Raw genomic sequence first — 27537 nt, 5'->3', positions numbered from 1 at the left:
GCGGGGGAGACCTGAGGAAAACCCAGGTGGTGCAGGAAATGGGGCTGCCAATTCAGTAGGTGGCCCTTGCTCCTGTGAGTCAGCACCGAGCATGAGCAATCAAACCCAGCGTGCAGCTGGTAAAGCAGCAAACAGAAGGATTTGACTGCGTGGTCATTCAGAGACTCCCCGAGCACTGCAAAAAGAGAGTAACTCAAATGTTCAATGTTAAAGGATTGGGGGGGGCTGGGGAAAGCTCCAATATGCCAAGAAAAAAGCAGTGAGGGAGAGGATGGAAAGCCAGAAGGCAGAATTGAAGTAAATCCCTGGTTCTCAACACTTTATACTTTTGGGGTAGTTTGAACCCAGATCTAAGCTTTGCCGATGGTCTTTTTTGCAGACTTTGAGAGACACCATAGAAGTCTGCAGTTTAAAAAAAAAAAAAAAAAAAAAGAGAGAGAGAAGTAAGCAAGCTTTATAATTGATCCAACCAGCTTCCACCCATTAGGCAAATCTGTGTAAGCAGTGACTTGATACTCACTTTTCCTAGAGTGTCAACACCTTCTCCTCTCCTTTTAGAAGGTACCTCCCAACCTACCTCATCAGCCTTCATTGCAATCAAACCAGAAAGCAGAACCATCTTAGTGTTTCACCAGTATTGCATGCCACCTATGACGTGAAGATTTGCCTTGATCTTTCAGGTTCTTCAGAAAGAAGCAGCAAAACCCACTTCTTGCTCAAAGACATTGACAAGCCTCCCCGAGTTCTCCACCTATGCTAAAAACCAGGTCTCCTCCATTTTGGATACCAAAAAATAAAAATAAAACCCTCCTGCTCTCTGTAAAAACAACAAAACAAAGTATTATCAAAACTCTCCCTGATAAAGCTAGTAAGTTCACTACCAAAGCTGTCTCTCTCTCTCTGTAAATGCTTCTCCCTTGGCATTTCACTCCACATACAAGTGCAAAGGGGAAGCTTATATAGAGTCGGTTCTATACCAGCAGGCCCTGAAGATTTCCCAGTGTTTGAAGATGCATAAGGTATTTAAGGCCCCAACGATCAGACGTGCTCCTGCATGGCAGCGCACATTTTCCCACCCAAGGTGGCATTCCCCCATGCCTTCAGAACAAAGATTACGTCCATGCACAAGCTGTAGCATCTCTCGAGCACAAACACTGCTGCCTACATCAAACTTAGGACACAAAGGGTTAGAAGGTTTGGCATCTATTAGTAGAGGTCTGGAACCTGGTTCAGTAACAAGGCCTCTTTCTTACCTCAGTTAGGGGATAATACAAGACCTGAAGGGAGCCAAGCTGGTGATAGCTGCCAGAGTGGGAAGCCTGCACTTAAAAGAAAGACAGGTGTTGCTTGACGACTCATTTAATCCAGGGGAGCGTCTGAGGCACAGCTGAAGTCGTTACAGCCTCCAGAAACCACCTAAACTAACTGCACTCCTAATGAGCGAAGCTAATTTCTGAACTCACTAGTAGGATGAACTGCTCAAATGTGAGGTACTGTTAAAGAAACAATAAGCTGTGCTGGGTAAAGACAAGATAGACACTACAATCGACGCCCTTGTCCACATTACAGCTCTAGAAGAGTCACAGTGCCTGGTTGTGGCTTAGGTAAAAGCCGTAAAACGCAGGCTGCCCGTCCCCACAGTCAGATGAAAATCCTGGCTTATACCTATTATCAGGGCACATCAAGGATCCAGGTACACTACAACTTCTGCTACACCTTTAGGAGCCTCCGACTCAAGAGCCTTAGGAGCCTTGCCCTGGTTCAACCCTGTTCCAAGAAAACACTTAAGCATGTGGTGCACACTTGAGGCTAAGAGGTCCAATGCAAGACACCCATCTTCTAAGGCAGGGTGTTGAGCACCGATTGGAAATTAGGTCCTTCAAAAGGTACCTTAAGGATGCCTAACAAGAGGTACAGTCAGGCATTCAGACTCACAAGTCACTTTTGACCATTTAGGATCTAGCCTCCTGTTCTAATTACTAGACCATTCTGTTTCCATCACTGACTATCTTATAGATGGCTAATTACTTTTTCTGAAGGCTGGCTTTCATGGTATTTTAAACTACTTACCACACATCCTCATTTTCCTCTTCTGTTTTTCCTCTAGATCTGCATTTTTTTCTACAAGAAGTTTCCCCCATATATAATGTTATTTGGGGAAATTGCAGATTCTTAATTAATTCAGAGAATTTAATTCATTTGGATAATTGCTGCATTTCTAATTCGACTCATAGCAGAGGGAAGGGCGCCACTGTTCCTCTGCATTCCGCCCCTGATAAAATAAATTAGAATAAAATCTATGAAAAACCAATCTAAAAATATGGGCTCCTGAACCCAACACAGCCAAGGTCTGGAGCTTTGTTTTCCACCACAATCCACCCTCATTAGAAGTGTCCAAGGTGGATGGTAAAATGGTATGACATGTAAATGGCTTTGTGGCTTGGATCAAAGATTACGGGCAGGAATGTTGTTGATCAGATGAGCTATTCGGAGAATGTGTCACAGCGTTGCTTACAAGAAAGACCTGTTCAAGGAACTTGGCTAAGAGGTTGCTTGCAGTAGAAAGGAAAAACTAAAATTTTTGTGGCTAGTGCCTTACACAATAATGGCACATTGGAAGCAGCTGGTCCATGGTCCAACCTAGGAAGAAATAAGTGTATCCAACAAATACAACATGGCACACAGCCATGAAAAATAAGAAGGAGAGAATTAAGGGAACCAACTTATATAGGATATACTACCAATAAATCGCCTAGTAATCCTATTTCAGCATAGGCCCAAGGTAATTTCTGCAGATCATCTACACTCATCTGCATAATTATGCATCATTAAGAACTGGGCTGCAGCAAAGACAAATGACCAGAAATGCTCCCATATGGCACATGCAAAATAAATGTACAAGCGCTAGGATTCAACGTGCTGCACTTTTGAGTAAGGGTCTAAATTTTAGCGAACAATCAGCACATACCTGCATACATGAGGAAATGCTCAAGAGCAGGTTTGTGGGCACAGTAAGCGCACATAGCTCACCATGATACTGAGCCTCATACCCAAAAGGAATCACAAACCGCTTACAGAGACTCCTTATGAAGATCCTGAGCTGACGAGGAGCAAACATAGCTTACAGCTTTGGGATTTGTGAGAGGTGAAGGTATCGCTGTCCCCTCTCCTGCCATTCTTTAAAACAAAACAAAAAAACAAAGTTGAAAGTTTTGAGGGAAAAAAAAAATTGAGATCACCCATCCCAAGCTGAAAGATAAATAAGGAAGCATTTTGCAAAACTTCTCTCACTTGTAGTTCCACTATTCTAATACAGCATTTTGAACCAGTATTGTAGCATGCTTATATAGTAGTAATACCCAGTCCTTAACCGACGAGAACCATGTTGTACTTGGCTATAGACAGATGCGCTGGAAATGCAAACTCTGCCCGGAGTAGATTCCAGCCTTAAAAGCATAACGCTCAGAAAAAGGGAGAAGGAAAATGTTACACTAAGCAAGCAAAGCAGTCGCTAGATAAGTTAGTCCTGTTTTAAAAAAATATATATAAATCCATTTCAATGGTGTTACAAGAGTAGTAGGGAAGATGCAGGAATCACTCGAGCGAGAGGCACAGAGGGAGGGAGATGAAGCTAGGTGCTGTTTGACAGCCTAAGGGTTGTACTGATGGGAGACTACTGCTTAACAAGAGTACAGCAAACGAGGGGAGAGAGAAACTCCACGTATCAGACCTGAGTAATTAAGAACTCATGAGATTTTCAAGCCCAATACATCCGGGTGCTTGGCTCAAGCCAATGCTGGTGGATGAGCAGGGCCGATTGAAAGGTTTGGGACCATTTCCCCTCCCCTCTCACTCAGATAATGCTGATTCAACAAATCAAAACACAAAGTGAGAACGCATGGTTTTGAAGTGTTCAGCGTGAAATTATATAAAACAATAGAAGAACTGAAAAACTTTCATTTTATGAAGCTGAAATAATGTTTTGCTTTTATTTACATGTTTTCATACGGTCCAAAACCATTTTTATTTTTTTGGAACACTTTCAAAAATTGTACCCTCGGAGATGTAGCAATTTTCAAGTCTCAGGATTCTGGGTGGTTTTTGAAAACCACCTCAGAGCATATTTATATTTCTATGTACATAAAAGCCAGGAATGGAAATTTTTGACCCGAGGGGGGGGGAAAAAAAATCTGAGCATCTGAAAACAAAAGGAAGGCCTAAATGTCAACTTTTCTGTTGTTGTTTCATTAGCTGCCTTAAAATTATTGCTTAGCTTGCTATGGAAGTCACTACAAACTTTCAAGGTTTCTCTGAGATTAGTACATTTTGGGTGAGTGATTCTAGGGAAGGTGTACTTGTACTATACTATTGGGACAGCTTGTTTGGATACCGAGCTTCAAATGACACATCTGAAATATACAGTTCAGCAGAAGCATCAAGGTAATGGAAACTCCAGTTTTCTAATGTTCCAGCATATAAATAGAACACCAGTCAGGACACTAGACAATTGACTGGCTTTGCTCAAATGCACGCAGGAATAAATGGAAACATCCTTATTTCCTATCCCAGGGGGCAATTATTTCAGAGCCTGGCTTTGTGCATTAATAAAAAGCAAGATTCTATTGTCTGGTAGCAAAAGTATCTTACTATACAATGTGTAGTGCTGCAGAAGAAAACTAAACCCTACTTCGAACAGTTCTTCCAGCCCTAATCATAAATGCACATTTAATTCTACTTTCTATCGGCTGCGTCAGCACTCACCTGCCCAGAAGGCGAAAACAAGGATTTTCAAATGTCAGAGCATTTTGGAAAAAAACAGTAGAATAAGTCTGAAGATTTGAATTTCCACATGCATTCAGGAGAACCAACTTGCTTTAGTCCTTTCATGTCTTTATACCTCCATTTCAGTCCCACTACAGTGGGTCAGGAAAAGAAAATTCACTTGCGCTCTGGAAAAAGTGGTAGGAAAGGATTGGATGCTGGGAACATTTCTCCCCATCCACTAGAACAAAACGAAAGAATGCCAAAAATACTCTCATCTCAAAAATATTTTTAAAGATTGAAACAGAAAAAGGAACAGAAACAGCAAAGGAAATTCTTTGTGAAGCAATATTTACTTGAAAAGATGTAAAAAGCAACAGGCAAAAAAGTCTCCTCTGCATCTGTACAGCGCCCTGCACAGAGGGAGAGCGAGCACACGTGCGCACGCACGAACCCTAGGGCATTCAAGCCTCATGAATCATCTCTTCCCTACCCCCTGCTCAACCAAGAAACCCACAATATGCCATAGGATGTTTTTAAAGTAATGCATGAAGAGTTCTTATTTGCTTTATGGTTTCAGATCCTTTAGGGTGCAACCATCCAAGTCCAGTATCATCATCCTTAATTCTAAACCAAACCCTGTGCTATCCAATGATCAAAGCTGGGTGCTGAAATACTGCGTGTGGTATAAGTGCCCAGAGACTTGCATGCAAGACTGTTTTAGAAATAGTTTATATAAGGTTTATAGAGAAGAAAGATGGCTTTGTAGTTGAAGCACCACAGCACAGATCTGAAGGCTTAGGTGCAGTGCATCCCTCTCCCCCATGCCTTTAGCTCCGCTTGTTATTTTGAATAAAATACTTGGCTGGTCTCTGCCTCAGTTTCCCCTCTCTGTAAAATGGAGCCAACACCAAAATGTCAAATATCCAGTTGCATGTTCTAGGCATTTGCAAACATTTATCATTCAAAATAGAGAACGAATCCGACGCATGAGATTACCATAGCATGAAGCAGGAAGGGTCAGATTTTTGTTAGAAGGAAGCCTTAAAATTTGCCTCTAGCTTTCTACTTACACAGGCAGCTGGCAGGATACCAATGGCTTTAAAGAAGAAAGAAAAAAAAAAAAAAAAGAGAAAAAGAAAGAAAGAAAGATTTTTGGAGATACATAACTCATTTAATTGAAACCATTAGTTTTACTGGCAGACAGCTTCACATTTCTGTTCTGTTAATCCGAACAAAGTGCTGCAATTATGACTCAATACACAATGTCCTCTAGTGCCACTCACCCCTTGCTTACATAGTATGGAAAGAAAAAAGAAAACTTTTCAGTTAATGAAACATCTAATGCTTCTATCCAGAATACTTTTATTATATGGTTATCATATACATCAGAATTATATTGGAAACATTTACAAATATGTAAAGAGTAGTTCAATAACCTCCAGTATTCACATACACACAGTAACTCACACACTCATTTTGCATGTCTAGTCAGTTATCAGGCAAATGATACACAAAATTATTGCTTTGTGAACATACACCTCAGATTAAATTTAATCTTCAGTGGCAAGAACTGAGCATTAAAAAAAAAAGTCTTAAATACCCTGTATAACATACCTGTGCATAAACCTAACAATGTATTTAGCTTACCCATTACCTTTGAAATACTTACCAAAATTAAAATTTGAAACCATTTTTATAAAAAAAAAAAAAGTATTAAAAAGTTCACCATTATTTACAAATCCGATTAAATTACACATAAATAAATATATACATTCAACACACTGCTTCCCTTAAATTCACATAAAGCCTCCCTGGATTCTTTTTTTAGGCCCTAATGGGCAAAAATGTTCTCTTTAAAAAAAAAAAAAAAGAGAGAGAGAGAGAGAAAAGAAAAAGAAAAAGTTATGTGCCTATTCTTTCAAGTTTTTTTTTTCAATTTAAAAGCATGACCCAATATAAATATGCAAATAAAGCTGCAATATCCTTAGACAAAAAACAGATTTTCTAAAAGGATTTTTTTTTCAGTCCAATGTAGTTCTTATTTGTTAAAAAATATCAAGATGATATCCACTGCAGCCAACATTCCTGCAGTTCTAAAAAGCCTGAAGTTTTCATAAAAAATAAGCCTCGTAATTAAGACAAACATGTCAAATGCCATCAAATAGCTTTTACATCTAAAGACTTCAATTTTCTCCCATGGTAGTCTGAAAATAAAGCAAAACCAGACCGATCTTGCCATCTTCAGGTATTTATAAAACATTTAAAGTACATAAAACTAAAAATCATTGCTTAATACTGCATTATTGTTATCGTTGCATTTAAAAAGAATAAAAACCTGAAATTTCATCTGACAATGAACAGGAGCCAATCTAAAATTTGCATCTTAAAAAATATACATGGAGCTAGTCACCACTAGATAGTTAGGTGTTGAAAACTCTCTATCTTTTTGCATATCCATCAATAACATTATAGCACCACTTTTACAGCAAAGGATTTTAATACGTTTGTGCCGGTACTCATCTTCGGTAACTGATTCCACAGTTAAGGGACACTGCAGCTTTAGAAAGGTTTGACTTACGGATCCGGAGTGGGGGGGGGAAGGGTGGGTGAAGACCCTGAAAAAAGGGCCATTTCCCCCTCCACTCCCCCTTTTTTCTACCTGCCCCCTAGGCAAGAAGAACTCAAGTCTGTGTTTAGAACGGTTTGAAAAAAAAAGTCTGGTTTCTCTCATTTTACTTCCTGTGCTTATCCATTTTATCAATGGTTTTGTTGGTTTCTGCAGGGCTCTGGTCACCAGTGTTCATATAGGTTTTGTCTGCTATTTTTAACGCTTCATTTAGGTAGTTCTGGACGGATGTCATGGCGGCACAGATGGCAGCACTCCCAAAGCCATGTGTGATCAGGCTAAAATGAGTCAAACAGCCCTGGATACCAGGGTCCAAGATTGGACTAGGTCTAGTGTTTCCAAGAGGAGTTCTATCCTGAGTGAGGAGGTCTGTGAATTCCTTACAGATCTGCCTGCAAGACATAAGAAGTGTTCACACTTTACACCAGAGCCAGGGTTCCTGCAGGAAGTACAAGAAGTCCTACAAGATTTAGCAGGAGGAAAAAGGAAGATGGGGAGGGGAGGGGGCAGGGAAGAGATGCAGGGTCCTTGAAAACGAAACGAACCAGCAGTAATAATTCGGACTACGTAGCAACTAGAAAGACTTTTAAAAAGTCAGTTACATTTTATGTTCTCATCAAGATCCTTGATCTAATTTGAAAAATTAAAGCCTCAGTGCCAGTCTCTGGTGTCCATTTAACTATATATCGTACAAATGTGCACACACTTTCCAAAGCGTGATCTTTCCAGTTTTGGTGTCTGGCTGGTTCTGCTTCATTTACTCCTGATTTTTTTTAAATTAATTTAGGGCCAGTTTCTGTGAGAACTTCCACAGCTGCATTTAAGTCATTTGCAATTGATAATATGGCTGAACTGGGGCATTTCATTGAGCTGTGTGCATTATCCACATTTACCCACCTCATTAGAGGCCCTGATCCCATGAATACTTATGCACATGAGCAGCACACACAAATGTTCAATGCGACTACTCAAGCACATGAAGTTACTCCCATGCATTACAGCTCACAGGAGCAGAGTCCTAGATTTTAGATGTGCTTTGTTCTTTTCACGTGAACTGAGGGAAGTTAATGGAATCATCATTATTGGATCAACTGCACAATAATGTGCTGTATTTTGGGGGGAAAAGGAAAAAAAAAAGTTACTCTAGGAGTACAAAAATATATACTTGAATAACTAAGAGTGCGATTTCATGTTCGTAGACATAGTATTTTCATTAAGAGATATATTCCCGTGAATTAAGCTTCGTCTTGTAGGAAGAATCCAGTATTTGTTTGTGTGGTTCTCTCAGATTATAAACCAACACAGTTATCGCTGAGCCCAGATAACTATCAGCCCACTCAAGGCAAAGAAATCCCTTTTGCCGACTCCTGCGGGCTTTACATCAGAGCTTAAAATTGCTGCTATACAACGCTGTTTAAAAAAACAAAAACAAAAACAAACAACACACAAAAAACAGGTGCATATACAAAAAAAAAAAAGAAGTATCTTCTTATTCTATAAGAGCCTAGTGCCATGTCTACAGATGCTGGCTTTCAGCCTCACTTAATTCTTCAGCACAGTATCACAAGGGCTTATGATAACTCTTGGAATTATAAAAAACACACGGGGCTCTTCGTTTTTAATAAGGAGCCAAGAACTGGGCTGTATTTTACAATATCAGATTTTTCTGGTCACCAAAAGCAGCATTGTAAAAGAAAAAAGATTCTCTGAACTTACTTTGCAGCAAGAAGCATGTTTTTCCTGTTAGCCATCTCGTTACGGCCCAAGTGCGGTCTGGTTAAATATTCAGCCACTGCTTTAGAGGGAAACTCTGTCTCGCATACATAGCCAAAGTCACGAGCAAGATGTACCGCTTCACCTGGAACAGGGAGAGGGAATAAGTGTGCACGTTTACTGCATGCGAGAATACCAGACGTTCACCATCAGAAGATTAGAGAAATATATACTAAGTACAAGTACTTACGTTCCTCCTAGCATGCTCTAATTTAGAAAGTAATTTATGTAGTGATTCACCCCACTGTTTGTTGTTATTTTCTAATAGACAATATGTCTCCCTTCCTCAAATTGGACTGGGGAAATCTGTATGCCATGTGCTTTAAAATAATTGTTTTGGTTGCCTTTGTATCAGAAAACAAGCTGTGGGCTTCTGCATCTAGTTAAGGGTAGGTTTGGCTCTGAACACTCAGAAGGCACACAAAACTGGCACGAGACCTCCATTTGCGCAAGCGGATTTCTGAAGTTAAATAGACTTCGCACACAAGGTACTACTCACAAATAATCATCTGAATGCATATTCAATTGAGAGAAAAACAGCAGTATTGTTTTGGCCAATTAAAAAACTTATTCTAACAAAAACCCTGAATTTTATTGCGACTTACGTGTCAGCAGACGCTTGGACTGCAGTACCGGTTCTGCTTTCCGAGAGAATTAAACTAGAAACCAGTACGGTATTTTGAGAAACGGCTCTTCTCAGTCTACATGAAGTTAGGTTTAAGTATTCCTACCCCTTAACAAAAATCAGTTGAGCGCACACACTCCTGAAGCCAAGCTAGGCTCATCCAGGGCCCACATAACATGCGGCAGATTAAACGAGCTCCGGTTTCCTACCAGGAAGTCAAAAGCTGTAAAATCTCACTTTATATGCACGTTTATTAGGAAAGCTTCTGAGGATACCATGGAGGTAGGTCACTCATTGGAGTCAGCTGCTCCTGTGCTTTTAAAGTCTCCCAATAGGAAGCCAAAGGACATAGAAATGGAGGAAGTTCACACTCCCCTACTCGACAAACATGTACACTCCAGCTTCCAGACAAGCTGAGGTTCTCACTGAGACTTAAGACCTGCTTGGTATAAAGAAATTCCTCCCTTTATACCTGTCAAGTTCACCACACCGCAAAAATGACTAGGATATATTTTTCCCCCGTTGAACAGAATGAATAAAAAATGTTTATCTCGTGAATTAAAACTTCACAGTTACTGCTGTAGGAATTAAAATGTACTATTATTGACACTTCATATAGAAGTGGGGGGGGGGCAGAGGTGGAACACATTCATATACTTATAAAAACCTTTCAGATCAAGTGTTACTGGCATGGGACACTACATTTGTCCTGAGGATGATCCCAAAGAAAAAGGTCTTATTTGCATTAACATGTCGAGAGGTTTAGTAGGCAGCACTGTTTATTTTCTGGAACTCGTTTTCTAAAAGCTTTGTTCTGTTTGGTAGTTTCTAGGCTTCAATTTGCATGCAAAATTAGAAGACATATGCCTAACAGTAACAAAAAATTTTTTTATGAAACGCATCTAAAAACTAACCTTCCACCAAAGACGTCAATAAAGTCACATTTGCAGCTTTCCTCCTACCGGCTGGAAGATTCAAGCCAATTTTATCCAGTTTTTCCCTTAGTGATCTGCCACCATTTTTGGATTTGGCTCTGTAATTAGAGAGAGAAATTATCTTATTTAGCTGGGGGTGGGGAGCGGCTCTTATTTTGAAAATGGAAAACTTGAGTTACTAACATGCAATGAGAATCTATTGGGGAAAAAATGAAAACAAGCTCTGTTTTCAAATGACCTACTTTTTACTGCCATCAGGCTAAAACAGATCAGAAAAACAAGATCAAACGTGTTTTGCCTGTAAAACTGCACCATCAAAAAATGGTGGCCGAACAATGAGCGTTACATGCATTCAATAGTTTATAGAAGTTAAAGGACATAGAGAGCGTCTAAGCAATACATAAAGACACACGATCCAAGACAGTTTTACAGGCAAGATTATTTCTCACCACACTAGGAAAAATCGTCAAAAGTCTCTTCTTGGCGTTTCAAAGATGGAATCAATCAGACTTTAAGCAGAGAGAGAGAACTTGCTGTCAGAACTGTTATAGCACTTCTCTTTGGGAAGTGCCAGAAGTGCAAACAAGGAGTTTTATTTCCAAAGCCTATTAGAATTCAGCGTTATTTTTTTTTTTTTTTCCAGAAAATCCTTTAGACAAAACAATTCTTCCATCCCCATCTCTGCACGAACCTCGCAAGAAAAATCATTCAACAATATCTATTTTAGGGTAAAGGTGGGGGGCAACAGCAGCCTACCTTCTGAGTACGCCTCCCAGCAAAGAGGCGTTTAGGCATTCTGGAGGCGAGAGCCTTCTCTGAACCTCTGCTACTGTCACTTTATATTTAGATGTGGAACTCAGCAGAGAAAGCCTCCCCGGAACAGAGCAAAACACTTCGTTGGGGTTTATCACCACTCCAATTAATCCATCCTTCTGGCAGGGGAGACCCAGAGCACTGTTTTTCGTTAAGGAAATAGGACCTGCAGGAGGAGGTGGGAAAGCAGGTATTTTATACAACGAGGAAGAAGTGACAGTTGAGGTTTCTCTGAAGACATGGCGTCAAACCTTGTTTCACGTTAAATATTCCCCAGTGAGTCTCACCCTAAATCCTAACCTACAAACGCCCACCGGTTAGATGGAGCACACACAGCTACTAACAGGCAATGATCATGTTGTTCCTGCTGTCCTCACAGCACATTTCAAGAAGCTGCTGCATCACAATTAAGAATCTGTCACAATCTTTAAAAAAGTCATGTAAAAAGACCACAAAAAAAAAAAAAAAAAAAAAAAACACCCAACAACTCCCCCCCACCCAAAACCCTGTTGTGTACCAACGAAACCGTATTCTGAAGTTAACAAATTCGGAAGCAGAAACAACACAGCAAGACTATAAAACTTTATAGTGGCAGACCGTAAGTTAGCAACGCACCAGAAAGCTCCTTCAAATGAAGAGATAGGGACAGAGGTCCCCCGCCTTGCCCAGCCAAGCACAAGCAGCGCGATACGGAGAACAAAGTGCCAAAACAGGACAGCGTTCTTCCTCCACTTTCACAGCTGAGAGACCAGCCTCTCCCTCAAGTTCAACTCTTCTCCAAATATTGCAATAAAAGACGCGTATCCAGCCGAGACCAGAACCGAGAGCAAGACAGCTCGTGTTTAAAGGCGCCATTCTAAGTCCCGAGCAGGGATACCGTATTTGCCAGAGATACGCACCAGAATTAATGTAGCAACGTGCTGAAAACCTGTCCACTAGCCGCTCAGCAATTAAATCATTCCAGTGGGCAACTAATGCGAGCAAGGGTTAAAACAGCAAAGCCTGCCCATATTTACTACATGCAGGGACACTTGAGGGGTGTATCCGACAGCAGAACAGTTCGTCCATGAGCTAATTCAGCCATCAGAGCTTCCGACCAGCGCTTCTGCTTTTCCTCAGATACTTATTTGTTTGAAGTCCCCTTGAGAGGAAGCTTGCCCTGGTTTTTAAAGGGCCACTTGGTTGGCCAGCAGCAAGAAGAGAAAGCCAAGGCTTGCCAGCCAAGTCAAGATGTTTTTAAGCCTGGTTCAAGCAGCAGTTCCCAAGTGATTTCTAGGGTGGCTGATGACAGTGGCTCTCCCCCAGATAAGCTCCCTGCAAGCCGCTCCCCCCACAAGCCTTGTCCTCGTGGGGAAGAGGCAAGGCACTGGGAGAGCCGAGATGTCCTTGGTTGCCCCAGTGCTGCCACCCCTGCCAAAGGGCAAGGCTGAAAGCAAGAGCAAATGCAAGACTGCTCTCCCTCTGCCCCTGCACGGCTGGCAGCATCCCTGGGACTTGCTGGCAAGCAGCTCCCGGTGCGGCCCATGCCTTCGTTACCCGCCTCAAGCCTTCCTCTGGCTTTCCCACACTCCTTCCCAGCACAGGCACCCCCTCCTTCGCTCCCAGCAGCGACCCGCAGGCCTCCTGCCGCCGAGAGGCTCTTGAACAAACGCACTAGGGAATCCTGCCCCACGACGCAGCGAGGCCGAGGTAGAGGAAAGCAAAAAGCGCCTACTGACCTTTTCTAATGACCGTCTGGTCGTGCATTAGCAAGTGCTGGTCTTCCACGTTCTGCGGAAAGAAGTACAGGTCCTTTAGAGCGGGCGAGGCTGGGATCTGCCCCCCCCCCCCCCCGGACGGTGCCCCGGCTCTCAAAGCAGGGCCGGCTGCCCTCGCTGGGAGGCAGGGAGCCGCCGGGGCCAGCGCCCGGGCCTTACCTGCACCTCGTCCATCTGATGGGCCACGTCGTGGAGGCCCAGGTTCTCGGCCAGCGCCGCCGCGTCCAGCCCGTGGGCCTGGGGCAGCAGGAGCTCGGCTCGCCGGTACGCCTCCCTCCTGCCCCCGGCCGCGCCGCTCTCCAGGGCCGAGAGGTGGGGCACGAGGCCGGCGCGGGCGTGCGGGCCCAGGCCGGCCGGGTCCTGGCTCTGGCGGCCGGGCCAGGCGCCCTGCTGCTGGCTGGGCGGCGGCGGCGGCGGCGGCTGGTGCAGCGGGTTGAGGGAGAAGGGGTCGCCCAGGTGCGAGTAGGGGTCGCCGGCCTGCGAGTAGGGCAGCGGCTGGTAGGGCGGCGGGAAGTAGGGCGGCTGGAAGTCGGCGGCGCCCGAGTGCGAGAGCGGCGGCGCCGGGCTGTACAGGTGCTGGCTGACGGCCGGCAGGTGCGGGAGCCGCGGGTTGCCCGCGCCGCTGCCATCGTGCCGCTCCTGCGGGGACAGGCGGAGCCGTCAGCGCGGCCCCCCGCCCGCTCGCTCGCTCGCCCGCCCGCCCGCCGCGGCCCCGCCACCCCGCCTCACCTCGCAGTCCTCCTCGTACTTGACGTTGTCGGCCAGCTTCCAGAGCATGGCGGCGGGGTGCGGGCCGCGGCCCCGCGCCGCAAATCCGAGCGGGCGCCGGGCACGGAGGACGCGCCGGGCACTGGGACGCCGGCCCCCGCCCGGACGCCCTTAATGGCACCGGGATTATCATAGCCCCTCCCCGGGGACGGCTCGGCGGCCGGGCTCGCCAGCCACTCAGGAGGCGGCTCCGCCCCGCCCCGCCCCGCCCCGCGCCGCGCCGGCCGCCCCCGGGGCGCCGGGCCCGTGCGCCGCCAGGATGCGGCTCCGAAATCCGCCCGGCTCCGCACATGCCGCGACGAGCGGGCCCGGCCCGGCCCGGCCGCCCAGACCCGCGAGGCGCCGGGGGGGAGGCACGGCGGAGCTGCCCGTCGGGCGGGCGCCAGAAGCCCGAGGTGAAGCGGGACGGGACGAGCCGCGCCGGCCCACGCAGCGCCTTCGCTCCCGTCTCAGATAAAACCCGCCCGGTTCTGCCAAGCGACACAGCTGCTGTGTTAGCGGAGAGGACGCGGGGCCGCCCTCGCCCCGCTGCGAGACCTCGGGCACTTCCGCGGCTCCCGCCTGTACCTGCCCGGGGGAGATGCGGAGGGCGGTGACGGTGCGACTAACTGTCCCGGGCCGCGTTATCTGCCTGGCTCGCTGGCAGGTGCCGCTCCGATCAGCACCCGGGGATCCTCCATTAGCATTTTTGGTGGAGCCCGGCCGGCCGGCCGGATGGATGGCTACATTTATTTTTTTTAAACGACGCTGTTTTCCTTCCAGGGACACTGCTTTGATATGCAGTTCGCGACGATTAGAGCAAGCGCGGTCGGCTCTCGGCGGCATTAAGGCTACGCATCCGAATAAGAAAAGGCAGGGAGCGCTTAACGCTCGTTTGTATGAAGAAGGATCCAAAAAATTAAAATTCAAATAAAAAAAACAAAAACAAAAACAAAACCACACGCAAAAAAATCCCACACTGCCGCCTGCAAGCCTCCGGGGCGATGCCGGGGGCTGGGAGTCCCGGCGAGAGGCTGGAGAGTTTCTTCCCCTGCGACTTCGTTTGCGCCCAGAGAAGGGAGAACAAGCCCGACCCGGTGTCGGCGGCTCCGCAGGACGCGCGGGGTCTTCGCCGGGCCCCACCTGCTCGGCTCGGCTCGGCTCGGCTCGGCTCGGCCGCCAAGAAGCAAAAGAAAACAAAAGAAAACCAAACAAGCTCTGATACGTTTGAAGGGAAAAAAAATTAAAATGTCGGGATTTAAAAAAAAAAAGAGAGAGAGAGACGCAAGAGCCGCCGCGAGCGAGCGGAGCAGGAGCTCGGATGAGAAGGTGGCTTGAGCCAGACGCCACACGAAGCCCCCACGAGAGACGAGTGGGTGTAAGGAGGCAGAAATGCTTGAAGCAGACCCCCGCGACGGCCCCGGAGCGCCGTGCTTTCTAGGGGGTGCCCCCCCCTCTAAGCCAGGGCCGCTTTGCAGCCCCCCGTGCCCCGGCACCGCCCGGGCTGCCCGTCGTTGTCGTAAGGCCGGTCCCGCAGGGGTGTCGGCGCGCGCGGGAGCCCCCGCAGGGCCGACACCGCGCGGGGGCATGGCGGGGCCGGGGGAGCGCGGGGCGCGCCGGGAGGGCTCCGGCGCCGCCCGGTGCCCCGTCGGCGCACGGTCGCGGTGCGCGGGCAGCAGCGCGAGGCGGGGCAGGATCGGGCCCGGGGGAGGGAGAGTCCCGCACGCGCCCAGCCGCGGAGCTACCTACGTGCCAGTCGATCCTGCCCAGCAGCGCCATGAGCCCCCGGCGGCCCGGCCCGGCCCGCGGCTCGGCGTGCGGCCCGACCCCGCGACACACCTGGGCCGCGGCGCCTGCGCACTGCCGCCCTCACCTGCGCCGCATTCCCGCCCCGTCCGGGCCGCGCTCGCGCAGGGCTGCGGCGCCCGTCGCGCCCGGGACGGGGCAGGGCCGCCCCCGGCTCCTCCGCGGGGGCAGCGGCCCGCACCGCGGGAGCGAAGCAGGCGGCGGCCGGGGGTAAAGCAGTGGCTGAAGCCGAGTGAAGGGGTCCAGCCTGGCGAGACGGTCCTCACCTCGGCTGAAGGAAGCCTGCATTAAGCCAGCCCAGAGCAGGAGGGAGGCCCAAGGGCAGCCTCATCCCGCACAGCCCGGCCACACGCTTGCCGGCTTCTCCCTGCAGGCGCGGAGCCCGGGGAAGGGGCGCCGCCAGCACGGGACGCCGTCCGTCCCCGCCGCCCGGGGTTAGTCTCACGGGGTCCCACAGCGAGGGAGGGAGGGCAGGCGAACCGGGACCCGGCCGAAAATGGAAAAACAAATTACAATTGCAAATAAATAAATAAATGTTTTAATCTTAAATCTACGGGACTGGCAATGTTAGCAATTGAGAACGAACTATTTAAAGACATCCGTAGCAGAGATGCGATAATGAGTTTTTTGTTGTTGCGGAAGTCTTCTTGATCTCTGGTGAAGGGGGGCTGATACTAAAAGTTCACTCGGGGCTGCCAGGTACGGCCCTGTCCTCAGTCCACACCCTGGCAGAGCTGCGATGGGCATGGGGCTGGCGGGAAGGGAGCCCTGCTGTGGGGCTGCCCTGGCCCTGCCACATGCAGGGAACAGCCCTGCACAGGGACACGTCCCCACAGCACCCGGTCACAGCCTGGCCCCTGCCCCGCGCATCACCATGCCTGGCCCCGGGCTAACTCAGGACCTTCCAAGCACCACGAGACACGAAGCAGGATCCCAGTATTCAGAGGAGTCCTGTGGGTGGGGGAGCTCTGGTCAGTGAAGGACCAGCAAGCGCCCTGTTGGGCTTCGTGTACATACTGCCTCATCATTCAAAAAAGAAAAAAACCACCTCAAGCCCCTATGGTTCCTGCATTCCCACAGGTCATTTATAATCAATCAGTCCCAAGCAAGGACAACCAGAGAAAGGAAGAAATCCATTGGCTAAAGCAAGAGTAAATTGACCAAATTCAGTTATGGGAAGAGAAGTGAAAAGAAAAATCACTGCATCACCACCACTTCAGGCCTTAGCACAGCTGCTCCAGTCTTCTGTTCCCCAAGTAAAGCATAGGGAGCCTATATTTCCCACCCCCAAGACTAAGCTGCATTCATAGCACTTATTTCTCAGTCAGCTCCCCTTTATCATTTCTGCTGCCTTTGAGGCATGCGTGTTAAAAGCAGTCTGTTCGACATGTTAAAAGATGCATTATGGGTCTGATTTAGTGTTTTAAATCTACACTGACTGGCACTTTACATTGCCTGGAATTATTTACAGTACATCCAAGTTTAGTGCTGACCTGGAGATGGACTTCAGGAGCAAGCTGCTTTTCCTCCTATAACTTCTACAAACTTTTCCTCCTATAACTAACACCTTAGAATCAGTGCACCTTTGGGGAATTTTTAAAGAATTTATTATTTTTTTTAATTACCCCACTCTGCACACACATTTTAAGAATCTTAAAATTTGAGTAAACAAGTTATTGCAAACACTTCCCCTGAAAAGGTGCTTTATAGGCAGATTTCAAGGAGTACAGATTTTACCTGATGAGATGAAAAGAGACTCCACAAGCTGAATATCAATATGCTTTAAAGTGATCTTTTGCTTTTCAGTCACGCACTTTAGAAACCTTATTAAATAGGAATATTGTCCTCAGGATCAGGTCCCTGGACCATATGTAAGATTTTTAAGTGGAGATTTCCCCTCCAAGCAGCTGGACTACAAATCCTTTCCTTTCTTAGAAGCTCCCAGTTTCTTCTTGTCTCCTAATCCCACCAGATCACCAGTTGGCCATGGAGTCCTCCAGTAAAATCAGGTTAGATGAAATCTGAAATGTAGCACATAAGAGGAAAGAATATCCATCCATATATATATATGAGAGAGAGAGAGAGAGAGAGAGATGCATATAGATAGATAGATAGATAGATAGATAGATGCACAGAAAGGCAAAACATTTGGGGCTCTTGTATCCATCATTAAACAGCAAAGAAGAGCACAAGCACATTGTTTTCCTTAACATGTCACCCTTAATGGATTAACAGGGGTGTTTGTTTAATTGTGAAGCACTGGAGAAATGCACTGTTCTCAGTAGCACCACACTTCCTCCTATATGGTATGTTGTTCCACTAGCGATACACTGGTGAACTGCAATACTGTGCTAAATGCCAGGAAGAAGCAGAGCTGTGTGCAAAAGAACTGCATTGCTAGCAAAAAATACATCAATCAAAACTCTACTTCTAATGCACTTTGTCATTTATAATCACACTAATAAGGCACCAGTGAAGTGCTGTCAGCATCATAAAATATCAGGTGCCAGCAGAAAAACTCCAAACACCATTGAACTTGCTTTTCACTGCATTCTCCAAGCAGTTAATTTTGCAGGTGTATTTGCAAATGGGGTCAGGAATCCATCAGTCACGTCACGTTGGTACTATAGCAAAATTACATTAAATATAAAAGGTATGGCTTTTTTGAAGTGGTTCACTTTCCTCATTCACAAATATGGGCATAAGTGCACACACCATTATTGACAGACAAGACTCTTTGGGTAAATCTGATATCTTTTATTAGACCAACTCAAATAATTGAAAAAAATCTTCTTTGCAAGCTTTCGGGTACAAAAACCCTTCGTCAGGCTGAGGAAGTTTTTGCATTGGTGTGTGACGTTCCTGGATGGAATGAATAGTAAAGAGGCCAGAGGCTGGGCTGGTCTGCATGCAAGACAGGCAGTCAGTGAAGATGCAAATTGAGGAGTCAGTGGGTGAGAGACAGGTTGGGGTGGGAGGGGAAGGGAACAAATGTAGCTGGTAAATAGTGGAGAGGTCCTTGGGGAGTCAGATGTCAGGCAAGTTATAATGTTGTAAATCCAGTGTCTATATTTAGTCCATGATTTTTTATATCCAGTAGGTTGATGAAGTGAATTTTGTAGGCTTGTCTGTGAAAGGTGTTTTGTAAATCCCCTTTGAGGAGTATAGCTGAGAGATTGGAGAGAGTGTGGTTTTCTTGTGAGAAATGTATCCCTACAGGTAATTGGGTATTCCTGCCTTGGCTAATTTTCCGGTGTGTGTTCATTCTGGTGCGCAGTTGTTGTTTGCCCTCTCCTACGTATTTTCCATCAGTGCATTTTGTGCATTGGATGAGATATATTACATTTCTGGGGGTGCAGCTGTAAGATCCAGGAGTGGCGATGGTTCTGTTGTGGGGTGTAGTGATTGTGGGGGTGGTGGAGATGAGTTGGCAGGTTTTACATTTCTTGTCATGGCATGGTCTGAATCCATTTGGTGTGTTTTAAGCCATAGGAAGTTTGCTTCTGGTGATGAGGTTAGTGAGGCTTGGTGCTTGTTTAAAGGTTAGGATGGGTGGTTCTGGGAAGATCTTGTTAAGAATTGGGTCTTCTTGTAGCATAGGCTGCAATTGTTTGAGGGTTTTCCATATAGGTTCCAGGGAGGGATGATATGTCATAATCAGTGATGTGTGATTCATCGGGGTTTTCCTTCTGTACTGCAGCAATTCTTCATGTGGTATCCAGGTCCCTCTTTCAAAAGTGTGATCTCTCTCTGGAGGAGTGTCCTTGTTGAGTGAAAACCTTTTTGAGATTTGAGGTGATGATCATAGATGGTCTCGGTGCAAATTCGGTGGTATCTGATGGCTTGGCTGTGTATCACAGCTTCCAGCTGAATGCACAAAAAGGCCATCAGTTGCACAAGTATTCATTTAGTGTTCTAAAAATTATGCATGCTACTCTGATCAAGCAGAAAAGACACAATATCTGTGCATATAAATACATAAGTTGGCATGTGATTGGATGATAAAATTAGTTTCCTTGCTTTAAAGAGCTTAAACCTGGTTTCATGACTTATCGTGCAGGTAAATCTGTGTCTTCACTAGTCTTTCCTCTCTAAGATTTCCCATCAGTGAGGTCACGCACTTGTGACAGCAACCCCAACGCACTACAATTTACTGGGTGTTTTTGCCCGAGACACCCTTAGCCCTGTTTCAGACTAGCATCTGGCCTAGGCTAGATTTCTTTCCGTTGTAGAGGAAAATGTTTAGTACATAAAAAGAAGTAGCCAACAACTTAACGCTAAATTACTCGCTGTGTCTGGTAATTAAACCAAAAATTGTGAGAAGCTGTTCATAGCAGTTGTCACAGCAAAAGACCACTCTTCCACCACCACAATTGTCCTACAGCAGAGGTTCCCCCAAACTGTGGTATGCATACCCCTGGGAGTAGGCAAGACATCTCTGGGGGGGTGGGGTGCAAAATTGTGTAATGGCAGATTTAATTTTCATTATAATAATTGGCATTTAAGGTGTTAAAATATAAAAAATGTATATGCTGGTAGGGGTACCTGGGCACCTGGTAAATCTGGAAGGGGGTACACAATAGAAAAAAGTTTGGGAACCTCTGCCCTACAGGAAAAAAACAGGGAAGATAGCACTCTGCATGTGTGAAGGGGGAACTCTTCCTACAGCATGAAAATTATGCTTCAAGAAACTGCAGATCAAGTACCTATCTTGGGGCAAGGAGAAGCTGAAGGACAGAAAAAGAGCGAACCCCGATTCTCTTTTGAATGATCCCAGTGAGTTATGCAGCATGCTGGTGTAAAAGCAAACCATAGCAGTAAGATTCAATCCCAGTGCTTTAAAGAGAGGGCTGGGCCTCTCTCGAAAGAGAGGATCACTTGTCATTTCCTTGATCTTGGAGACACTGAACTTTTAGACAAGGGTACAGTGAAAGCCGTACAAACTGCTGGGACAGGCCTGGCCTTAAACCAGGTCAAGCTGCACTCATGAGACTCAGGTGTATTGCAGGTCACCACGTCCACACTGATGATGATATACTGTGCAGAGGTGCAACTGCATGGGGGAAGCTAAACCTGGGTGTGCTCTAGCCTAGGTCTACACTCCAAAGTTTTGCCAGCATTCACTGCATCAGGAAAGCATGTTAAAAAAAATCATAGCTCTTTCTGACGTAGCTATGGCAGCAAAATACTCTGCAACCATGTAATTTATTTCAGGGAACTAGTATAAATTGTCTCTCCACTACTTGACTATATTGGAAAAAGTACTGCAGCATGGACTAACTGGAAGGGGACCTTTCTAGTAACACTTATAATGTGGACACAAAAGTGAAGCAAACCCGCTTCTGCCAGTGTAGATTATTCCTCTGCTCCAAGAAAAATAAACAAGCCTGCAAAAGCATCACTTTGCTATTGCAACTGTACCTTTCCTAGGGACTTTGGCTAGAACTGCTGAATTCACCACAAGCAAATCAACTCCTGACCCACTTAACTGTGCTAGGAAAAGTCAGAGGCATAGTCTTAGACAGGCTTTGCCTTGCTTAGTAATGATAGCATTTAAAGCATCTCTGTATCTTATTTAGTTAATCTATAAATTACATATCTATCCTGCCTTCTGCCTGACTTTAGACTAACAGAGCTAACTACCTTTCTCTGGAGCATTTAAAGAGTCACAAGGAAGCTTTGAAATGAATGAAGGGGAGTGACTCTTCACACTTTTGCTGCAACCACTATTGTTTGCCTGGAGACAGTTGTCTGCAAGACTGGGCTAAGAGAGTAATAGGCCATTGACTTGTATATAGGAAACAATCTGCACAAAGGGGCTGAAAACTTCCATTTTTAAGGCTAAATTTCCAGCTCTGCCTCCCTGAAATTCTCTGCCCGGTTCCATGCACAGAGCTGAAAATGATTGAAATGCCAATTTCACACACACCCTGTGTGCCCACAATTACTTGTACTTGCAAATGCAAATGCTGTATGCACAGAACAGGAGGGTGCCTCATTTTAGAAGCACAATCAGTAATTTGCAAATTAGGAAGCGGGTTTGAGGCAATTTGCAGAAATCCCTTCCAATGGTTATGGTAGCAGCATCCTTATGCATCAAGAGTAAGTACTGAGCCTTCTAGGAGCTCAAGTGGAGTGTTATGCTGAAGGCGCTGGCTCCATTTATGATACTGATTTGTAGCATCCTTGTCATAGTTTCCGAGCACCTCACAAGCATGCAGGTATAGTCCCAGCTCCCTCTGTTTTCTATTGTCCCCATTTTATGGTTGGGGGAAGTGAGGCACAGACAAAGGGGGTGCCTACACCCTAGCTGTGCACATCTCATTCACTTGGGATGTAGGATTGTACCTCAAGTGTAAGTAGCTGATGCTATAGGTGGGATGGGGCACCAGGACCCTCTCAATTCTGGAACAGACTGTCCTGAATGTGAGAGCAACACTGTAATCTCTCTTGGACAGTGAGGGTAACATTTTCTTCTTGGTCACGGCCTCCATTTGGCAAGGTCCACTAAACAAAATTAATGCAATATCCAGAGTCTATTTTGTATCTGCTTTCTTTGCAGCTAGAATGTGCAGTAGCTTCCAAGGGAATATGAGAGCATGCCTCTCCATGGACTGCCGCCTTGATGGGGTAGAGGGGCTTGCATGTATCAATAACCCTAACAGCAACACCGCTGGGAATCTTGTACCCCTGGTTGGGTCACCCATGGCGGTAAGGTCAAAGAGCAGTCCAACATAACAAAGACCTTAACAGTGGGGCAGGCAGATGAAAAAGGCATACTTCTCAATGGCAGCGAAGGCAAATGAAGGCTGCCGTGGAAGCGTAACCCCAGTCATCTTGGATCTCCTTGCCATTGGACACAGGTTACTCCTCTGCCAAGATCCATGCGGGTGCCAAATGTACAACAGCCTCCACATGTAAAACAAGTCACGTGAAAGCTTCTTCCACTGGATCCAACATCTACCACAATAACCAATCACCAGTACCCAAAACTTCTACAGTCTTGTGGCAATGGAGACAGATGAAGTGTTCGCTGGGAGTCCCTAGTCACCGATCCACATGCAAGCAGCAGTCATGTGTTGGTTGCTTCACCCCTGGAGTGGGACAGGTGAGTGATTAGGCCGTGCAATCGAGACTGAGCAGTTCTTCTTAGGATCCCCTCTGCTTACCCTGCATGGGGTTTGGGGCTAGAAGAAGTACCCCAAACATAGGCTGTCCCACCTCATCCTACCCAACTGGATAGCCACTTCCAGGGGGATCACTACGAAGTGTGGCATTGACCACCAATTGGGAAAAAATAGCTTGGGACAGGGCTACATGATGATGACTTGTGTGAGAAGATGCATCTTACTTTGAGGAAAATCCTCACCCTGGAGCCAGAAAAATGGCAGAAAGGAAAGGAAAGGAAAGCAGACTGAGAAATCCATGGCCCAACCTTCCCTTTAACCACCACCTATGGATTTTGCTAGAGTCTACAGCTCTGGGATCAGCCTTCTTAGTCATCAGTGGACTCACCACCCTTTAGTTGACCAGTGGGAATAATCATCCTTGAACCCTGAGGGATTACTTCTGCTGCCGTTGCCGATCAGAGCTTGAACGGTACATCCCGTTGCAATGGAGAGAGACTAGTCTACCCGCTTTTTTGCATGCCATTCAGTGATGAAATGATTAACATAGTTGCCATTTGAAGGAGTCATGCTGTAAAGTTAGCATTTTATTAAAATGAACATTGAGCATCTCCTTTGACATCAAATAAGCATAAACTAGGCAGTAGAAAGCTAAGGGGGAAATATGAGATACACAATCTCAACAACAGTCAGTCAAGATCCCGACACAATGGTTAGGCATATGTACAAGCAATACTTAGTAAGAAGGACCTATGTTCCCTTTAGTCTCTGGGAGTGGAGTATGCCACACGTTTCAACCTCCAAGGGCAGCACACCCGGTCCCCACAGGCATCTGGAATATTCAGCACTATGACACAAAGCAAAGGAATTTCTTCCTGGCTCCAGTGGCAATCCCTTTCTCTGAGTGCGAAAACTGATGCTCTGTTTAATTTTTAACCTATCCCCTGTCATTGCAAATGCTACATTTATTCATGCAAGTACAAATTATCTTTTAAATATTTCACAATATCATGTAGCAATGAGTTCCACAAACATCATATTTTCAAATTACTCATAGCTATATTAACTTAAATTTGAAATTCACGTTTCATGCTGACTCTTTAAAATAGCAGCCAGGAAAAGAATTACCAGTTTATGTATCACAAGGAAAAAAAAAAGTGAGATTAAAAACTAAGTGTAATTAGTTTCAGATACTGCCCTTGCCCCTAATTCTTTTGTCTCTCATTTTGTAGTTTTACAACCACATTTTGTTTTATGGGTTTCCCCCCCTTTGTTGCAGTTTAAATAAACAAGCTATTCAGAGGGCACAGAAAAAGTGACTTTAAAAACTGTGCACAAATGTGAAAAAAAGAAAAAACATAATTTCTGGGGATTTTTCACTTATACAAAACTGATGAGGATCCTCATAGTATCCAATACTTTCTGATGGTCGATAGACATCTACATCAAGCACACCTTAGGCCGTGGGCCAGATGCAGCCCGCCAGGCCATTCTATCTGGCCCACGGGGCCCCTAAAAAATGTAGAAAATTAATATTTATCTGCCCCTGGCTGCCTATCAGGTGGCGCTCGATGGCTTGTCAAAACTCAGTAAGCAGCCCTCCACCCAAAATAATTGCCCATCCCTGCCTTAGGCCATCACCAATATGAAGACAGCTGCCAAAGACCACCGGCCAGAAGTGGGACTGAGGGGATGGACTGAACCCCTCCCATACAGACCATTAGTCAACAAAGGCTTTTAATGCCTTTGACTATTCCCCACCCCAACAATTGTATGATGCCTGCTAAAATCATTGTCTAAGAATGTCTTGCCACCTTACAAGTCCATACTAATGCAGTTACCATGTGCGGGGTCTTACCTTTCTACCTATCACAGCACAGCACAGGAACTTTTTAACCCCCTAAGCCCTGCATTAATGTATGTTTTAGATTGCATTAATATCCACCAACTAACATGCAACTACCATGTTATATTATCCTAAATTAACTTAGAACTTTAGAAAGCCACATGAATAACCATGATTTTTAACATTTTTTATTAGTTTACATTTCTTATTATCTTCCGTGCTACCTGTTATCTCCCATGGTACCTGTATCTCTGGAGGTATCACTGACCAGGCTTAAATGCAACTGTTAAGGGTGTCCCTTTGGCTTTGAACCACAGTCAACTCACCTGTAAGATGGGTATAACCTTTACAGACTTCTTAATGCCCTGTTGTCCTTTGCTGCATAAGCATAAAGCCTGACTAATAGTTCACTTGCTGTGGGACTCAGTCTTTGCCTCTGAATGAGCTTTTCTTAGTATATTATCTATGCTGGGGAAATTTGAAGCAATGTTGCCATCTCAGCGTAGCAACCTCTGAGTGGGCTAGTCTGTACAGGGGATGTACTGAGCAGTAGCTACTCTACACTAACTCACCAAGCAGACACATTGCACCTACTGCATTCCAAGAGCTGGTGTGGAGTGGTGACTACATTACATCACAGTAATGTTCCCTCCATTATCATGTGTTAACTGGTATAAGGTAGCAATACATAGCCTTCCCTCTCCCAACTTTTAACCAACCTATTAACAATCCTGTAAAGTTCCAGGGAGCGGGTCCTGACTTTTTTTTCCATATGCCACTTCACGGCAGTCCCACCTCTCTGCTCCAGCAGGTGGAATATTGAACCGTGGCTCGGGAATACTCTTCCAGGAATTCTTTGCTTCCCACGGCTTTTGTTCGTTTTCATCATCATTCACACGGGTATTCTTTCTTCACGCAAGAGGCAGCAAAGGAAAGGAGTCCTATTTCATGGAGTTGCAAAAACTGGGAACAATTGCAATATTATTCCATTAGTTGAGAGTACATTATTTTCTCTCTCTAAATAATTTTTAGCCTTTGCTAAATTTCCTTCACAGTGTAAATAAAAGCAGAGGCAGAGGCACCATTTTGCTGTATGGAGCCAAGACAGACTGAGGCATTAGCACCAACAGAAATATCTACTGCATCTCACTGAAGGGCCTTTTAAATGCAAACACTGCAAGTATTTTGCAACCCTCCTCCCCAAAAAAACCAAAACAGCCATCTTGTGTCATTAAAAGCTACTGTAAAATATTTCAAGTTGTTAATTAGGCAATAATGACCAGTGGGGAGTGCATTTCCTGGCTGTTAACAGAAACCTCCTGACCTCAGGGTCAGTATCAGTCTCTGAAATTATAAAAAAAAAGGAAAAGGAAAAAAAAAGACAGAGTAAAACCATTACCTTTTAAGGTGTTGCTCAAACCATCTCGTTGCAAAACCAGTATTTTCACAATTTCTGTCCAGTAGGGGTTATTTATACCCTGCATGGGAGACCAGGGTCAGAAGAGTAACTCCAAAAGAACAGAACTCCACTCTTTGCACTCCATTGGCTTTCTATTCTACGTTAAAATCGACCCTTTTTGTTAGAATTTCCATCCATTTAATAATCAGTCATTGCCACAATGCAGAAACACAATCTTAACATTTTTAAAGTATTATCTTTGTTTATTCAGTAACATTTTGAGCCAACGATTAAAACAAGCCAATCTCCTATTTTGTCCTGCAAAATAAACCAATAGCGATTTTCTAAGGGTCTGTTTTTGCATACCACTGCCCTTAGTTAAAGTCCTCTCATCTATCTCCACCCCAGAGGTGGCTGCATTTCTGGGTTGTGAAGCACATGGGGACTCTTCAGGTTTAAATAAACTATGTACATTACTGTTATTCTTTATGGATGGATATACACAATCCTATGCTGTGTATCCTTATGTAGTAAGGTACCAATGTGCAAACTACTTAGGGGTAGAGTATTCGTAGCAACACATTAACCTCTTCAATTTGGCCTTGGGCTAGAACTAACACCCAAGTAATTTTAAGCCCAAATAGTACAACTAAATTTTCCCTTGCTCCCTATGGCTCATCTAGGGGTCTACCACCACAGCTGCATCTGGGAAATAAACACTTTAAGCCTACATAAGAATGCACTAGAACCAGCCTCCCAGTGATCAAAGACACATAAGGGAACACCTGACCAAATCAAACTGAAACAGATTGGAAACCACCCTCTTTTCTCCACTGGATGTTGCTCCTTGTTGACTGGGTGTTGACCCATCCACCTCTATCTATGCAAGTCACTGAGTATTACAACACAAAATGTCTTGTCAGATGGGGAAGATGTTGGAAGTCTGATCTGATGGCTCAGTATGTTAGGAATGAGACTTCCCTTCCCTCCCCTCCCCCAAGTCCTGTTTGTATTACTCCCAAATGTCCCATACCACTGTAGCTGCAGGTTTTGTGATATAGCAAAGGAAAAACAAAACTAAACAGAATAAAACAGCTTCCCACAATGCACATGCTGTTAGCTATACAGTCGCTGTGGACGTTACGTAGGGTATGTTCATACAATGAGATTTTGAGAGAGAGTTATAAGTATGCACACATACCTCTTTGCATAGCTGTTCTTATGCCTGTTTAGCTTAATAAGACACACATTCTTCTGTAAGAAAGCCGAGCAAGCAGTCATCCAGGAATGGCTATTGCGCTTTAAGTCGATACCTTTGC

The 27537-nt window shown here is 45.4% G+C and overlaps 1 protein-coding gene across 4 annotated transcripts; it reads right to left on the bottom strand.

Annotated features, from left to right (window-relative positions):
• Positions 1–6109: 6109 nt before the first annotated feature.
• TFAP2C (transcription factor AP-2 gamma) lies at positions 6110–16420 on the bottom strand. 4 transcript variants are annotated; one of them, XM_090065241.1, is made up of 7 exons: positions 15790–16420; positions 13453–13932; positions 13255–13327; positions 11480–11702; positions 10703–10821; positions 9107–9248; positions 6110–7782 (listed from the first exon to the last, which is right to left on the bottom strand). In XM_090065241.1, the coding sequence occupies exons 1-7, from the start codon at positions 15817–15819 to the stop codon at positions 7497–7499; spliced, it is 1353 nt and encodes a 450-aa protein (XP_089921367.1). In that variant the 5' UTR covers positions 15820–16420; the 3' UTR covers positions 6110–7496. The 4 variants fall into 4 exon arrangements, with proteins under 4 accessions (XP_089921367.1, XP_089921369.1, XP_089921366.1 ...); XM_090065243.1 differs by having other exon boundaries at positions 13255–13306; positions 15790–16418; XM_090065240.1 differs by lacking the exon at positions 15790–16420 and adding an exon at positions 14023–14181.
• Between the last annotated feature and the right edge of the window lie 11117 nt (positions 16421–27537).

This window comes from Crocodylus siamensis, chromosome 10 (genome assembly GCF_052110815.1).
Source record: "Crocodylus siamensis isolate JL-2025a chromosome 10, ASM5211081v1, whole genome shotgun sequence".
Taxonomy (NCBI): domain Eukaryota; kingdom Metazoa; phylum Chordata; order Crocodylia; family Crocodylidae; genus Crocodylus; species Crocodylus siamensis.
This window is presented reverse-complemented; position numbering and strand designations above follow the sequence as displayed.